This window comes from Lepisosteus oculatus, chromosome 1 (assembly GCF_040954835.1).
Source record: "Lepisosteus oculatus isolate fLepOcu1 chromosome 1, fLepOcu1.hap2, whole genome shotgun sequence".
In the NCBI taxonomy this organism is placed as follows: Eukaryota; Metazoa; Chordata; class Actinopteri; order Semionotiformes; family Lepisosteidae; genus Lepisosteus; species Lepisosteus oculatus.
In genome coordinates this window covers 66,789,427-66,805,628 of record NC_090696.1, presented here as the reverse complement: position 1 = coordinate 66,805,628, position 16,202 = coordinate 66,789,427, and the positions used below count along the sequence as shown (strand labels likewise).

General features: G+C 47.0%; 1 protein-coding gene across 1 annotated transcript in view; it reads left to right on the top strand.

The window, feature by feature from the left end:
• The first annotated feature begins 373 nt into the window (after positions 1-373).
• rnf38 (ring finger protein 38) overlaps positions 374-16,202 on the top strand; it is a 66,029-nt gene continuing 50,200 nt past the window's right edge. Inside the window, exon 1 of the mRNA XM_069191602.1 lies at positions 374-2,394. Within this exon, the coding sequence (XP_069047703.1) occupies positions 1,800-2,394 (595 nt within the window). The 5' untranslated portion in view covers positions 374-1,799. The remainder of the gene's footprint in view (positions 2,395-16,202) is intronic.

Below are 16,202 nucleotides of genomic sequence, written 5' to 3'. Positions count from 1 at the left end.
GAATGCCTCTGTCTCTCTATAGCCGAAATAGATTCATATTTTTTTTTTAATTAGCACGTTAATAGATTTATATAGCGCCTGTTATACGTCCATTGGGTGGGGGCTGGAGGGGTGGAGGACAATAATAATGAAATGTAATCTGTGAAATATGATTAAGGGGCGATATCCTCAATAAATATGACCAGGCATGTCCAATCAATTTCGCCGGTTGTAGACTATACAGTTTTCGTAAATTATTTACAACTCCCTTTCCTTTGGCTGAGCAGCCTGGCGGGGCTGTGCGCATGTAGGGATCCCGGGCAGGCGCAAGCAATCGAGTGAAGCAGGAGGGGGGAGGAGGACCTGCAAGTAGAGTGGCCTTGTCCCCCTTTCGGCTCTCTCTCAAGGAAAAAAAAAAAACAACTCTTCGCCATAACGTCGTGGGAGATTTAACCACGACCCGGTCGCCTTCTCTCGGTTTTCGTACGAGTGGTATTTCGCGATCCTGACTTTCCAGGCTTGATGTGTTGCGCCTTGTATGTATGTGTGTGTGTGCGCGAAGAGAGAGAGGGGGGGAGAGATCTGAAATCCCATTGATCTGTAGTCACATTTCACACCGACACCGACCGACCAGAGGCAGATACGCTCGGCGTAGCGAGTCGGATCGGGGTTCCCATGCTGGGGGTAGGGTTTTAAATCTGAGAGGACGGGGAAAAAAAGGGCAAGACGCACATTGCTACCCGAGGACCCTGGAAAGACGGCGCTGCCGGTCCCGAACTCCTTCAGATCCGTTCATCTGCCTGTGTGCGCGATAGGCTACTTTTTTTTTTTGAAAGACCTCCCAAGCGTTTTTTTTTCCTTTTCTTTTTTTCCTCTCCCACCCCCCACTACCACCACCACCACCACCACCTCCTTATGTTTTTGGCAGAGGGCTCCTAGAAAGAACGCGACGCGCAGATGAATCACATTCAGGACGTGAGATCGGTCAAAAGAAAGAAAGAAAACAAAAAGTCCGTCACCCGATAAATAAAGAGGGGAGAGAGAGCGAGAGTTTTAAAAAAAAAAACATCGACTGGCGGCGTCTTTCGATTGAAGACGAAGAAAAGTGGAAACTAAGAAACTTTTTGGTTTTAGTTCGGACGCCGATTCTGTTTTTTTCTTCTTCTACCACCACCAGAAAAGGGAAAGATTTGTGACTGCAGACGGATCTCTTGTGCGCTCTCGAAATCCGATGCAATGGACGAGTTTTTCGCGGAAGTGAAGTAGACGCGAGCTTGCTTTTCACCCCTCTCCGTGTGCGTGTATATATACACACACACACATCTCGTTTATCCTGGAAGGATTTGGGGTTTTCGCCTTTGGAGCTACAGTTTTTTAAAAGGGAGACCTGGCCTGTATTTAAAAAAAAAAACCCAACAACAACAACAAGGATAATCCAGAACTGGGAAGACGAGGCGCCTGGGGGATTCTCTCCAGCTAAAACTGCGGTTGTAGCTTCAGCCTCTCTCGGCTGGGCTTGGGCTGCCGATCGGTGGTTTAAACGTTGTAACAAAAGGAAACAGCTGAACAAGCAAAAGAGCGGTTTATTATTTTACCCCCTTTTTTTTAAAACCCTCCCTCCTCACTTGGGGGAGAATTCACAGCCTCTACTGTTTTGGTGACCCACGCGATTGAGGAGTAATTTCCAGGCGCCGCCGGGGTTGTGTTTTCTTCCCGGCCCCCCCCCTCTCCCCAACTAGCTCCGAACTCTCTTTGAAGTGTTTCAGAAAACAACAAACACAAGGGGAAAAAAAAAACCCAACGAAAAATCCCGAAAGGAAATGCCAATCGCCACTGCCTCGCAGCCCGCACAGGAACCTTGTCTCTACTCCCGCTTGCACCCGATTTCCGACGCCGTCCCCAAGCAGGGCCATGTCTGTGAGGACAGGGGGGCGCGATCGCAGGACCAGGCCCAGCTCGGGGGGAGTGGGGGAGCGGAGGGGGGCAGGGGATCTGGGAGCCACAGCGGCAGCGGCGGCGGCGGCGGCAGGCTGCTAGCGGCCGGGCCCACCTCTCCCTCTCAGTCCCCTCCTACTCCCTCCTCCTTCGCCCCCTCCTATCACCACCACCACCCCCCTCACATGGAGCCCCCAAGGACCCGATCGCGGTCCCGGTCCGGGCTCTACCAGTACAGCATGAACAATCACCAAGGTGGCAGCAACCCCGGTTACGGTAATAACAGTAGCAGCAGCAGCAGCAGCAGCAGTAGCAGTGGTAGCGGCGGCGGCGGAGTCAACCACTTTCAGCAGCACAACTCCGGGTGCGTGGCGCTCGGAGCCCACAGCCCCTCCGAGAACCACCGTACCCCAGGGGGTAACCCGATCACCACCACCCCGAGAGCCGCGGGGCCCGGAGCCGGCAGAGCGCCGGCCGCAGGTAAGCTCCGGGGGGAAACGGGCAGACCCGACCAGCCCGTTGGTGGTTTTGGCGAGAGGCAGGGGAAATTGGGGGGTACCCCGTTGGGGGGGGGGGGCTACGGCTGCTTCTGTGTGTTACGACATCTCGTCATGCAGAATGGGGAGGTCCGGGCTGAACTGCTGTTTCAACTCGGGACCCGCGCCCTGATCCAAAAAGACATCCGTCTTAATAAAACACGGAGGCTGCTCCCACTTTTCAGAGGGGTGCACTCCTCTCATTTCCTGTCCACTCTGAACGCTGTTTTTGCAGCGCGGACACTACTAATCAAACGGTGGAGTTTGAGGGCGACAGGAGTTGCTGACTTCGGTTTCAGCCAACTTTTTGTTTAAATGGAGTTTTACATGTCAGATCTACGAGCAAGTGAGCTAATAACTCGGGGATCAGAGGCGCGCCTCGACACGGAGAGTGGCAGGAGCCGGAATTAACACAGTCGTGTTGTGGAAGCGGATATCCTAGTTTGTTTTTTGCAAGAAACGTCTGGATCCGATCACTGGATCAATTAATCTATTAAACCAAGCCAAGTACATAGGCCAGATAGTCTCCGACCCCTTGTAACTTTTTTTTTGTGATCAATCTGTTTTGTTAGAAAAAGTTGCTTTTAGAGTAAGACAGTGTTATCAGTTGTAAGTACTGGTGATTATACTTTGGAGTTGTTTTTTTTTTCCTAAAGAGCTGAGGTGTCACATAAGATGGGGTTTCCCCCTTTTTAAGTGAAGTTTTTTGTCATTGGCCCACATTGGGGACCAAAGCTGTGATGGTACATTTTTGGGAAATTAACGGGCGGTGTTGAAGGGTTTTCTGTGGTGGCAAGTTCAACATTAGCAATGCCACCACAGCGTTGTTTACGGATAACTAGCTGTTCTTCACAATCTATAACGTATGTTGGGCATGGTTTATGTTTGACTGTTTTGATAATGCTAAGTCAAGAAATCAGTAATTTTTTTTACTGTTTAGATAATGCTAAGTCAAGAAATCAGTAATTTGCCCTGGAATGTATGAGGTTTTGTGCCCCAAAGTCTCGCAAGGGCCAGAACTCAGCAGCTTTTGTGTTGTTGAAGGTAAGCTTGCTAGGCTTTCTTCACAATCTATGAATCTATGAATTGGCTTCATTACTCTGCCCTCCTCCCCACTGAGAGCTGATGTGTGGCGAGCGTACTGGCGCACTATGGCTGCTGTCGCATCATCCAGGTGGGGCTGCACATTGGTGGTGGTGGAGGGGAGTCCCCGTTACCTGTAAAGCGCTTTGAGTGGAGTGTCCTGAAAAGCGCTATATAAGTGTAAGCAATGATTATTATCATTATCATGTTATGCACAGCTCTTTTTTTAAACCTGGATGCAACTCTGATGACCTGTGATGGGATTTTCTAAAAGAACGGTCAGCGCACCATCTTGGATTAAGGGAGCAGTTTGTCCATTTCTGGAGGCAAAGGGGAGGGAGTGTCTTTGCCTGTTTCTTGCCACCTTGGAGCGTGTGGGCCAGTCACAATGGCTCCAGACAGCATTGCAAAGCTGTTCGCACGGTGTGGGTCCCAGTTGTATGCATTCATTCACAACTACAGATAACTGATGTTTGGTCCCCACGTAATGCAGCATAACTTTATAGAGTTGAACTGGAATTGTACGGCCTAGGGGTTCGGTGTGAATAGAAAAAAAACTAGGCTACAACTAAGAAACACTGCTTGTGAACTTACCAGGTTTGCCTTCTGTGAAGCACTTTCTGTGTTAACCGTCGAAACAAAGCATTTACCTAGCAAATTTGCACCAGGTTTTTGCCCAGGGGATGTGTGCACACCCAGTGTGTCGCAGCTTGAGCCATTCCAAGGTATTCCTAGCTGCTGGAGAAAACGGCGCTGACATTTATTCCGAATAAAGTCTTTAAAAAAAAAAAGACTGGCATCTGATGTTGGCTTGCATGACTTGAAGCCCTCGAAGAAAAGCTGAAGAGAGGCTATGCAATAAGATCCCTATTGGTTTCTAAAGTGTATGGATAGAGACGGTATCCAGTTTTCAAGCTCGCCCCTTAACCTCTGTAGCAAGGGCTTTAGTTGAATGGATGGTAAACACTTGTCCTCTTTGAGTCCGATGGGGCATTGTCATCATCAGGAAGGAAAGCACGATCCAGGATAGCTAGGTCTGCCAACGTTTGTTCTCAGTACCATGTCTGGGATGCTCTTGGATCACATTATTTGAGACCATGTGCTGTCTTGTTTGGCTGCAGGCCTCTTTGGTGTGCCTATGCCGATGTTTTGGGCTTGCAAGCACATCTGATTTTCTGGGCATCAGAATGGGGGGGGGGGACCGTTTCTATTTTATTACAACGGGTTGGCCGCCACATGTTCTGCACAGCTCCTTAGAGCTGCTGATCCATCGTTTGTCTCCAGTTGCAGTTCTTTTTACAGGCAAACCCGACCGTTGCATGGGAGACCGATCCATTTGGAGATGGTTCGACTCCTCTGTCAATTGTGCCAGTGAAACAGGAAAGCGGTAGAGATGCAGTGTCATGTTTGCTTCACACATTTGTATATGCAAATCTGCCCAGGAAAAGCTGAACCTAGTGTTGTCACACACCAAGAGCTCTGCGGTGTTTGTGCCCCTGTGTTTTACAGAATCCGGCTCTCTTTCCCTGTATGCTGGTGACCCGATGTAGTTTTTCATTTTAATGTGTGTGTGTGTATGCTTAATAGAACCTATCAAGACCCATTTTTAATTGTAATGGCATTTTAAGATGCATGCATATAAAATCCCTATCGCTAGCGCTATGGGTATCTGATACCTAGTTCTCGTCAAAGCAAACTACATCTAGCTTAAATTAACAAGAAATTCCTGCCTGGGACGGTAAACATTAACATGTACATTCTCTGATGCACATGGGAACAGTGCGAATGTCTGAGTCACAAGAGGCTGTGCGCATAACTTCATGCAGTTTTAAAACTCTACTGTTGGTGACCTGGCTATTCACTCAGAGCTCCAAATTGAAGGACGCCATGCGCTTCCTGCAGTCAGCCGGGGGGGGCCAAATGCAGATTTGATCAAGATTGCGTCCGACCCACCTGTGAGAGACATGCTCGCTGACCCCTCACCCGCCCCAGATCCATTCACTGGAGCGGCTGAGCTTGTGTGGAAAACGCTTCGCAGTTACGGTCACGGGCAGGTTGACTTCGACCCAGGCGCGCGGATCGTGTTTGGTTGAAATGGGATTAGGAGGTGTGGCGTTGATGAATAGGGAGATGCGCTATGAATTGAAACGGCGTTTGTAGATCCATGGTAACCCTAACCCTGCCTCTTGCGTTCTTAATAAGAATTATTCTAAAAAGGGAGGCAACTGTGTGCAGAGACCAGAGCAATACTATAAGACTCTCATCGTGTGGGATTGTGTTCCGCCTGTCGACTGCATGGACCTACATTAGGCTGAAGTAATAAACTGTTTTGCACTATTTTGAGTTCAGGCATCTGTCTATGCAAATGTACTCAAAATAAGGTAAGATAAGCTTGAAATATCCCGCACCTGGTCTTGGCACACACAAGAACCAGCAGCTGGTAAACCTGAACTAACTCACACCTCTCTGTGCTGTAGCCGCTGGGAGGTTTATCTTTTTTTTTTTTCCCTTCAGCGGGTGATGTACGCTTCCGTGAATGCATTTAATATAGAGGGCCTACATACAGTATACAAAGCGTGTATTTATAGAATTGAGTATAAAGGACTGCAGCTTGAGTTCTGGGAAGTGAGCTATATTTAAGCCAGTCTAGTGTAGGGATGTGAAGGGAAAGAGGTAATCCTGGGAGTGAAGTAACTTCCTGACGTGTCCTGGGCATTTATTTGCAAGGAACCGGTGCTGGGTTGGGGGGGGGTGGAAACCGTCCCCAAAATTGCACTGGCTCAGAAAGTCGCCCCCTGTCGGTCTGGGGAAATGTCCAGTGGGTCTCCTGCTATACTGGCCGGTGCAGTGCTTTATTAGAGTCGGAGCTTGAGACCCGAGGGTGGCGGGGACTGTGACTTTGGTTCTGCGCTGACTTTGCGAAGACCTTGGACAAGTGACTTCAGACGCTCAGTCGTGAGGTCTATGTTAAGAATGGTTTCAAAGCACGAGAAAGGAGCAGAGTTTGGGGATGAGTAGTGTGTGTGTGTGTGTGTGTGGGGGGGGGGGGGGTCAGAGTATTTATAGCCTTACTGTATTTTTAGCATTTTTGACATCGTCGCACGTGGGTGCGTGCTGCGCGGAGACTGGGATTGAAACGACTGAGCGCTTAAACTGATGCTCGTGGCAGACAAAGCGTTGTTCTTGAGGCGCGTCGTCGGCTGACGGTTTCCAGCGAGAGGCAGCAAAACTGGGTCCCGGTGCGTTTTACGATGGCAAAGGAGCCTTTTTTGTAAGCCGGTTTTAAGAAGTCAAAATTGCCGTGTTTGTTTAAATGCATGCTTTCTGTGTCATTCCGCCTTGCCTCCTATGAAGTTCCACCTGGGAAAATGACCTTCCCTGTCCGGTTGATCTGCCGGTTGGCCGTGCCCTCCCTTGGCTTATGCTCTTCAGAAGTCTTTCCTAAATTCTGCTCCTGCTGTAATGTTTAGTGAGAGAATTTGCAATCGGAGCAGGATTCGCAGGCGGGGGCTTTATCCTTTCGGAGAGCCAGCTTGCTCTTTGACAGCATTGCACGGGAGAAATCCTCGGCTGTAATCCAGAAGCAGGATCTTTGACGCAAGGCCAAAAATACAGCCTGTCATGAATATACCTGCGTGCCTCTCGATTCCCTTTCGAAAGTGCTGCCAAGCCTATATGCGCAATACAGGACGTAGCCTCGTGGGTTGTATTGGGTTAAGGGCTAAGCCGGCGTGTCGTGCCTTTTGGCTGTTTATTAAAGCTGCAGGACTGAGTGAAATAAATCACCTGGCAGGTTTGAAAGGCTTTTACCGTTTTCAGGTTAAAGGGTGACCGGCTTTTCTGTAAGATATGGGCTGTGTGTGAACAGGAGTTCCCGTAGCAGTTGTGGATGGAGTTGGGCAGATCTCCTGCAAGTGCAGGGCTGTATCTGCTGTGTCAGGTTCTGTTAGAAGTCGTTGGCACTAAAGGCACCAAAACATGTCCAGACTCCTAAGCGGCAACGTGAGGCTGACCAAATATTTATTATTGACTGTATTGAGTACAGTTGTTGATTTTGATTCTTGGAGCGATTTGCTCATTTCTGATTGTTTATTTATTTAATCATACCGCATAAGCAGGCGGCAGGGTGGTGCAGTGATTAACATTGCTGCCTCATCACATTAGGGCCCTGGATTCAGTTCCTGAGGTGCTGTCTGTGTGGAGTTTGTATGTCTTCCCTGCGTTTGTGTGGGTTTCCTCCAGGCGCTCCGGTTTCACGGTCCAAAGACATACAAGTAGGTTAATTGGCTTCTGTTAATTAGGCCCTGGTGCGAGTAATAATAATAATAAACTTTATTTTATATAGCGCCTTTAAAGGTGGCTTCTCAAAGCGCTTTACAGGATGACAATAACAATAAATAAGAAGACTACAACAATAAATAAGAAAATTTCACAAGACAGGACACAATTATAATTACAACAATACAACAATAACAATAGAGGAGACCGTGGAAGATGGTATTAAGAAGAGCAGAGGGGTGAAGAATGGAACCAGTTAAGTAAAGGGTTTTCTGAAAAGGAGGGTTTTGAGTCTGGATTTGAAGGAGTTTAGAGAAGGTGACTCTCTAATATCCTTGGGTAAGGAGTTCCAGAGCTTGGGGGCATAGCAGGAGAAGGCCCTGTCGCCCATACAATGTAGATGGGCTTGGGGGACAGTAAGGAGGGCAGAATTTGAAGAGCGGAGGTTGCGAGGTGGGGAGTAGGGCGATAAAAGTTCAGACAGGTATTTAGGAGTGTATGTGTCTGTGTCTGTTTGTCCCTGGTGATGGACTGCTGTCCCATCCAGGATGTGTCCCTGATATTTCCCTCGATGGGCTCGGGGAACCTTGAGCCCGTGTTGGATAAGCAGTTCTCAAAGGTGATGTGAACACTGAATAATCATCCACCCAGCAAGTGGTAACCCACTCAACAACAATGTACGTTTATTAATACTTTCTCGCATAACTCTGGGGTCGCATAACTAAAAAATGTTACTGACTTTTGGAAAGTGATTGTAAGATGCACACTTTTGTAAGACATATTTTTGGTGATTGAGTTTTTCTTTTTCATGTAAAGGCTTGTATTTCGATGATCCGTTACCATGACCTCTCTGCACCACCACACTGCTGAATTAATGGTTTACAGTGTAGTTCTGTTCTACAGGTACTACAGGTAATCTTTCTCTTATTGTTAATACATTTTCTGAATGTTTTAAGTTATAATCCAGCTACCAAGGGGCCATGGTTACATAAACTATAATATCGATATAAACGTAATAACTTGCATTGAAAATGTCAAGTTGTTCATACCTAGATTAATCCATTCCATTGAATATATACCTAAAATATTAAACAAATGCTTTCAGTTTTTCTTTTCTACAGTTAAAGTGTATGCAAAACTTTAGAAAATGAACACACACTGGATATTTGTCTAAAACTCCACAGCATCACACTTTTAACAATAATGCAAGAGTGTTACAGTTAAGTCACAAAAAGGTGACACAAATGTTAACAGGTTTTAACTTTGCCAATAGGTAGCATGTCTATACTACAAAAGTATACACAAAAATTTAGTTTTTACCATTTTCCACTGGTGAATATGAAGGTATTCGTTTTTAGTGACTGTGGCACTGGGGTGTGTTGGAGACTAGGCATTTAATGGAACTTTTATGGCAGATCATTAAGAAGAATCACAACGTTTAGATGTAGGTAACCAAAAAACCTGTTGATTGTTGTACATTTTACACCGTCAGGTAGCAGAACTAGCAGAATTTTGTGGACCTGACCAGCTGTGGGAGCCTCAGTATTTAATAAACTGTAACGCTCAAATACCAAAAACCTCTTCGCCATACTAAAGTAATCCCAAGGGTTCAAATAAGTAGCCACCCCAGCTTAGAAAGACACCAGTCATCAGCTGCCTTAGACTTACAGGACCCTTTCAGTTGTGGAAATTAGACCAGGTAGGATTCATCACACATTAAGTGGTGGTGTCTGTGAACTTAAAGCAAACCCATTGTAGTAAGTTAGATGTGGAGGAATACAAAGTCTTTTGGTAATTTGGGATTTTTCTTTGCTAGCAGGCAGGATAGGTGTCATAAGGCAGGACCTGCAGCCCAGGGTTGGCAGTCACAGTGTCTGCAGTAGGTAACAAGTGGAGCAGAACACCCTGCAGGAAAATGCTTCTCTCTACCTTCCCTCTCGTCTCGCAAAATAACTTCTCAGCTCCTTCAGCTGTGTCATGGTACATATTGTACTGTGACTTGTGCATCATGACAGTGTCATTCACTCTTCCCAGCTGGGGAGAGGTGCGAGTTCTGTGTTTTTTTTTAAGACCTCAGTGGTGTCTGCCTGCTGCATGGTGTCTCATGTCTTGCTGTCACGCTGTGAGCTGTGGCACTTTCTTCAGAACTCGCTGTAATTGGCGTTGGCTTCGTAACTCATTAGGGGAGACGAGGGGGCCTCCCCAGGGGGATATTAAATTCTTATTTTATTTAGTTGGCACTTAGAAGCGAAATCTTTGCAGTCGAGTTTTGGAGGTTCCTCTGGGCTTTCATGTGCAGAGCCAACTATTCGTTTCTCCTCTGTGTTGATATTTAAAATTTACGATGTGGCTGTTATTGGGGAAAAAATACACTTCCCCCCTAAACAACATATTTGTCATGTCCTGCTCACATCTGTGCATGTCTACCTATAGCACATCATTGTAAATGCTCTCAATGGAAGCAGTGCTACTTAGCTTAATAATTGTGTATTAATCTGTGGTTAATTGTCAGCGTTATCTTTGGATTTTTGGATATAAATATGACCCATCTCTCCCCTTCGCCGGATGGCCGCGGATTCTCCTGGAATCAAAACTGTCGTTCACTGGGACGAGTTCAACAAAATTGGAAAATATCATTAATAAATGTACTGAGAGATATCATGACATTTTCGATTAATTAAGCTGCTGCTTTTATCAAAAGCAGTTTGTGTTTTGACCTGTTTATGCAGCTGGGTGTTTAATTAGAGCAATCTGAGTGGCGTACTTTACTCAAGGATGCAGCAGCTGTGCTCCCTCTCAGATTTGAACCCGCAACCGTCTAGCTGTGTGTCCGCAGCCTTATCTGCTGATCCACACATTAAACAAATGAACAAAGAACATTGTTTCGGAGGAAGGCTGGAAATTACTTTCATCTATGACCTTGTAATGCAGCTTAAACTGCCCATCAATGGCAGGCTTGGGTTCCTCATAAGGAGATTCCAGCCTTGAGTCTTCTTAAAAAAAGCAGATCTCATTAAGGGCCAAATTGAAAATTGAAGTTTGGAAGCGTACCCTTTCTGTTTTGTTTGTTCCCAGACCTAGAGCTGGAGAGCGGGTCTCTTGAGGACGAGGTCAAAGAAAGCTGAGGACCTCCTGCCTGGTAAACAATGCTGGTCATGTATTATTGAACAATGATGCCACACTGGAGGCCCCTGGCCTTGTGGCTTTGATGTGCTGTGGTCCCTTAGGCTGCTGATAGACCTTTAGATCTTAACAGTGCAATTGCACGTGCGAACGGTGCTCTGGTTCACTGGCAGTGCGTTCTGGATACGTTGATCTGATTTTCTGCAGGGAGCGTTGCCTCATGAATGGTTTTGGGGGGACACAAATGGCTAACCTACAGGGGAAGATCGGTTTTGTCAACATGGCTGGGTAGCTTGTTCCATGCTCCTGCAACCCTTGGCGTATCGCGCCTCCTGTGTAGCTTACCTCACACCCCAGCACCTTGCTCCCGGCCTCTTGAAAATAGTTTTTGAAGCAGTCTGCAACGGCAGCTGTACGTGACAGTACAGCTTTCTGGGAGCGAAAGAAGAAGAAGAAGAAAATGGGAAGAAAATGAAGTGCTGAGGAACTGCTGCAGAAATTGGCTTTCCTTTCAGCTGCTGGGAGCTGTTTAAGGAAAAGAAACAAGGCAAGGCCTGTTGGACCAAGTAGTGGCTTTCGACTGTGCTAAACTGTTCCAACATGTACTTTTTGGTTTTTGAAGCATATTTGCGAGCTTTTTTTTTTTCCTGCTGAGCTGCAAAATAGCTGTCAGGGCTGTCAGGCGTGCTGCAGTCCCTTTAACTGCAGTGCAGGGCTCTGTGTGTTCAAGGGCAAGGCCAGAACTTTCTTGTGGGAGAATCCAGGCTGCAACGAGTACATCTGGGCCTAGAGCCACATAAAGGTTGCCCCCAGTTTCTCTTGTTTTTAAGAGGAAACAAAACAAAACGCCTTTATCTAGGTTAATTATAGCAAAGTCTGCACAGTCTGAACTTTCCAGTACAGTGGTCGTCTCTGGCCCTGTTATTTAAAGTCGGGGCTACAGTATAGCCTCTGTCATGCAGCAAGCCTGGTAAAAAGAAAGCAAACCGAAGGGTTCAGCTGTTTATTTTGAAGTCGGAGCTTCTGTGTTTTCACTTGTGGTGTTTGTGCAATGGTACTGTGAACCATCTGCGGCCTTTTTGGACAGGTTGAAAAGATATCGTTCTGTTTACTGCATGTATCGTAAAAGTATATGGAGCAGCTGACTAGCTCTGTGATTTTTAAAGAGCGCTCTAGATGCGTCTGCCCGTAGCATTTAAGAGAAAAATTGACTTAAATTATTTAAATGCATTGTTGTAAGGCATCGAGATTTAGGGTATAATTCATGAGCCTAAAAAAATATTTCTTAAAGTTAGTACAGATACTGCATTATGTGGTATAAAAAGGCCGGTTTTTGTTTTTGTTGGAGGAAGCTATTTCTTTACATTTATGAAGTGACTTAGTTTGTAACTTCAGTCATCTAAGGTTTCTCCTTAGCCAGCTTTTATTGCAGAGCATTCAGGGCCAATACAGTGCTCACTGAAGAGAGTCCTAAAACAAGTTACATGCTTCAGCTTCTGCGAAGTCTTGATTTTAAGTCACATTTAGTACAGACTTGGCCAGAGGAAGATCTTATGCATTACTTCTACAGCTTTCTGTAATTGTTCTACCTTGGACATGCTCCTGTCCAGGCCACAGTCTAGCCCAGTTTCAATCAGTGTTTGGAGCAGTGTCCTGTGTGTTGGCCAAGGTGCCACATTAGTGGGATTTCTAGAGCTGGGAGTACTTAGCTGCTAGGCCTATTGCACCTTAGCTGCTGCTGCCGCCGCAGTATTTCCTGGCACATTTCAGAAGAACAGCTGTGTGTCTGACAGCTCTCTCTTTGGAAACTGCAACAAAGCAGGGTTTAAACCAAGTCAGAGCGGCAAGCATCCAGCCTGGCTTACTGATGGCGGCACAGGGTTCGAGTGTGGAATCAGTTTGCGTCCAGCCCTGGGGCAGAGATGTCGGTTGCATTTTTCAAATGCTGATCTTGAGAATGAAAGTGACCTCACAACAAGCTTGAACGACGTGCGTGTGAATGCAGCACACTATGGAAAGCAACAGCAGACCCGTCTAATGTCAATTCAGACATTTTGGGGGTATACAGGCTGCTTATGGTAGATGATAACCTATCAACATCAGAACAATGCAGTTCAGGTTGCTGTAAACTACTGAACCAAAAGCGCATCTCATTAATCTTCTGTCAGCTTTTTGGTCCAGTACCATCTCAGAAATATGGCAGCATCTGGTAGAATCGATGCGTTTACCCCTGGAGAACTGTTCATTGTCAGGAGCATTGTTTTGGTATTGTGGCATATTAGAATCTGATTTATATTTCATGTGTCTGGAAGGGAGATGCTGGAAAAAGTGAAGTTACAAATGATCGTCATTATCAGCAGTGAATATTTACATCCTGCCCCTCATTCATTTCAGATGCCTTTGGTGACTTCAGGTGTCTTCGGTTTCACGTTCACAAAAAAAATGGGTTTCATTGTCAGCCTGATTTCTAAACAAAATCCGACCCCCACCTTATGTTTCCAGCACTTGGATGCATTTCAGTTTAATGTGTTTGAATGCGTGCCAGGGGCTGGCAGCCGCTAAACCGTGGTGTGGCCCAAACTGCTGCACAATGGGATTCTTCTTCATTTCCCCCTTGCTGTGCCGGGGCCTCGTTCCACAGAACGACACCATGGATGTTGTCGCCTTGCTTAAAATAGCCCTTTACATAATATCAATTACACGTTGTGAAAGAAAACCGCTGTTTGGTTCCTTTCATCCCTCTGAAGTGGTTGGCAGGTTTTGAGACCAGTGTCCAGACACTTCAAAGAAACCTTCATTTTGCGCACTTGTTGTTGTTGTTTTTTTCCCCCACCTCCGGTCGAGAGGGTCTCGTGATACTGTGGGTGGTCTGAAAAGTCATCAGTGGCTGCGAGTGCTCCAGTGGGCGATAAACATTGGGGGGGGACAGAGAATTGCACTTTCTTTGTGAACAAATTAGAGGAGGTGGGGGGGTGGGGGAGAGGCTGGTCAAACAAAAAATGTCTCTGGGAAGACCCTGCTAGGATGGGTGGTCTCCGTTTTGTTAAACAACCAGACTGCTTTACTAACTGTTTATCAGCTCCGCGCCGGGCCCTTCTTCCACGTTTTTTTCCACGCGCGGCTTTGCATTCAGGCCCGCCGAGCGGTTTTTGTTCCGTCTCCAGCGCAGCTGGGTGTCGAAAGCTCAGGAAAAGCTCTTGGGTTAATTCCTCTCCCTGCTCCATCTCCCGTCAGGCTGCGCGGAGCCCGGCCGGCCGGTATCCTGTTGCCTTTCTCTTCCCCCTGCTGGGGCCTCTGGGGCCTGGCTGCTGCGGCCTGGGCCTGAGTGGCGTTCACAGGGCGGCCTTGTCGGGCCCGGAGGGTGAGGGGGGGGGCTTTGTTTCGGCTCTTTGGGAGGCTCACCCTCCCCTGGAAATAGGGGTCGTGAGGATTGGGGGCAAGTGACAGGGACAGGCTTCTTTACATCAGCTTGATTTTTTTTTTTTGAAGTCGAGCCCACAAAGGCATCAAAACTCTGACTTTTGGGGCGTGGGTGACCTCAGGACGGCGATGGGGCCCCCGGCCTGGGTATCAGGTTTCAGTGGAGGTGTCATTTGTGTTTCTTCAGTGGTTCAGGGACTTTTTTTTTCTCGCCCTTTTTTTTTTTTTAGCTCTTTAGAGAATGGCTGCTTGTGTGTGCGTCTGTGACCTATTTAACCTGAACCGAGGCCTCTTTTGCCGAACCACGACAAAGGGAAGACGCCTCCAGTGCTGGCAGGGAGGGAGGCTTTAGGGGGCCTTGGCCTGCGTTTGGAACTCAGGGCCGGGTATCAGGAAACATCGCAGGGCGGGCGTTATTTATGGGCAAAAAATGTAAATGGCAAGTGCGAGCAGCAGCTGGGAGGTGCGTGATAAAAAGTAACCCCAGACCCAGCTGCCGGAGACAGGACTTCCGTGTGGTTTACAGCGAGGGCAGCGGCTGCTCCCGCCCGGGTAACATCGCTCGCTCAGAGCGGGGGATTCGGTGATGCGCGGAGAGAAGGGAGGAGAGAAGGGAGGGAGGAAGCAGAAAGTCTGTGGGAAATAGAGAGCATAGGTCAATATCTCAAGAAACTGTGAAAAACATTATCATGTTTAAATAAAGAAGTGATTTGCACCAGAAAAAAAGAAAATTGTTGCTATGTAACTGTTACCGTGTCAAAATGTAATGAGATGTGATCATATATACTGTTTTAAGTATGTATATTAATGTAAAGCTTTCTGATTTGTGATTTCCTGTATTTTTTTGTGAAAAGAAAATAAAGTTCTTAAAAATCAAAAATCGAAAATCGGTGATGCGCGGGCGACAATCCGAGAAGAAGCCTTTCCGCTTTTTTTTTTTTGGCGCAGGGGGTTAGGCTGCCGTGCCCACCACTCTGTCAGATCTTTTTTGGGTGGGAAAAGCGAAAAAGTAAGCGGTGGAGACGGCGTGAAACAGACGCACAGACCCGAGGTCTGCGGGGTGAAAAATGTGTGCGTGCGCGCGGTGAAATTTGAAGCCGGCCGGGCGTGGATCGAGAGTCCCCCCCTCACTTCCAAGTTAGAATTGGCAGCATTGTTTGTCAACGGTATACGGAAGTGTGTGTGTGTGTGTTTTATCCTTATGGCTCAGCGCTGGAATCTGTCAGTGTATACCACCTCTGGAGGTTGAAACCCAAGCCTTTTTTTTTCGCTTTGGGCTGCGTCTTCGCGTTCACAATGACGACACCGTATCCTTGATAATCTGGCCCCAGGTGGGGATAGAAATAAAAGCAAGCCCACTATTTGACAGTATAAGCCCAGTGCCAGGCTGGGATAGATCTGACACCGACTGGAGCCTGACTTCAGACAGGACCCTGACACAACAGTTTGCATATCCTGCGTGTTACACGTTGTTGTAGTGTAAGACGGAGGGTTTTACATTATTTCCATGCACCAAGAGGACGAGATGGCAAGGTTGTGGCTGAAAAGAGCGAATTTGCGTCCAGGTCAGTCTGACAAATTGATGATTGAGACTCGTTTGCCCTGCTGTGAAAAGTGCTTGAGTATCTCTCCCCCTCCTTTTTTTTTGTTGGATCCACAATAGCACCCATTTATCATTCTAAATAAAATAATGCAGGAACACACATAGTGTTTGAATGTGCAGAACGTTCTGTGGGCTGGATGCTTAAAATGTTAAGCACTCTGCCAGATTTGCATTTGTGTTTTAGAAAAGGAGAAAACTGATTTTTGTCTCTTCTTATAAATATGTCATGGGCACTGTTTCAGGTG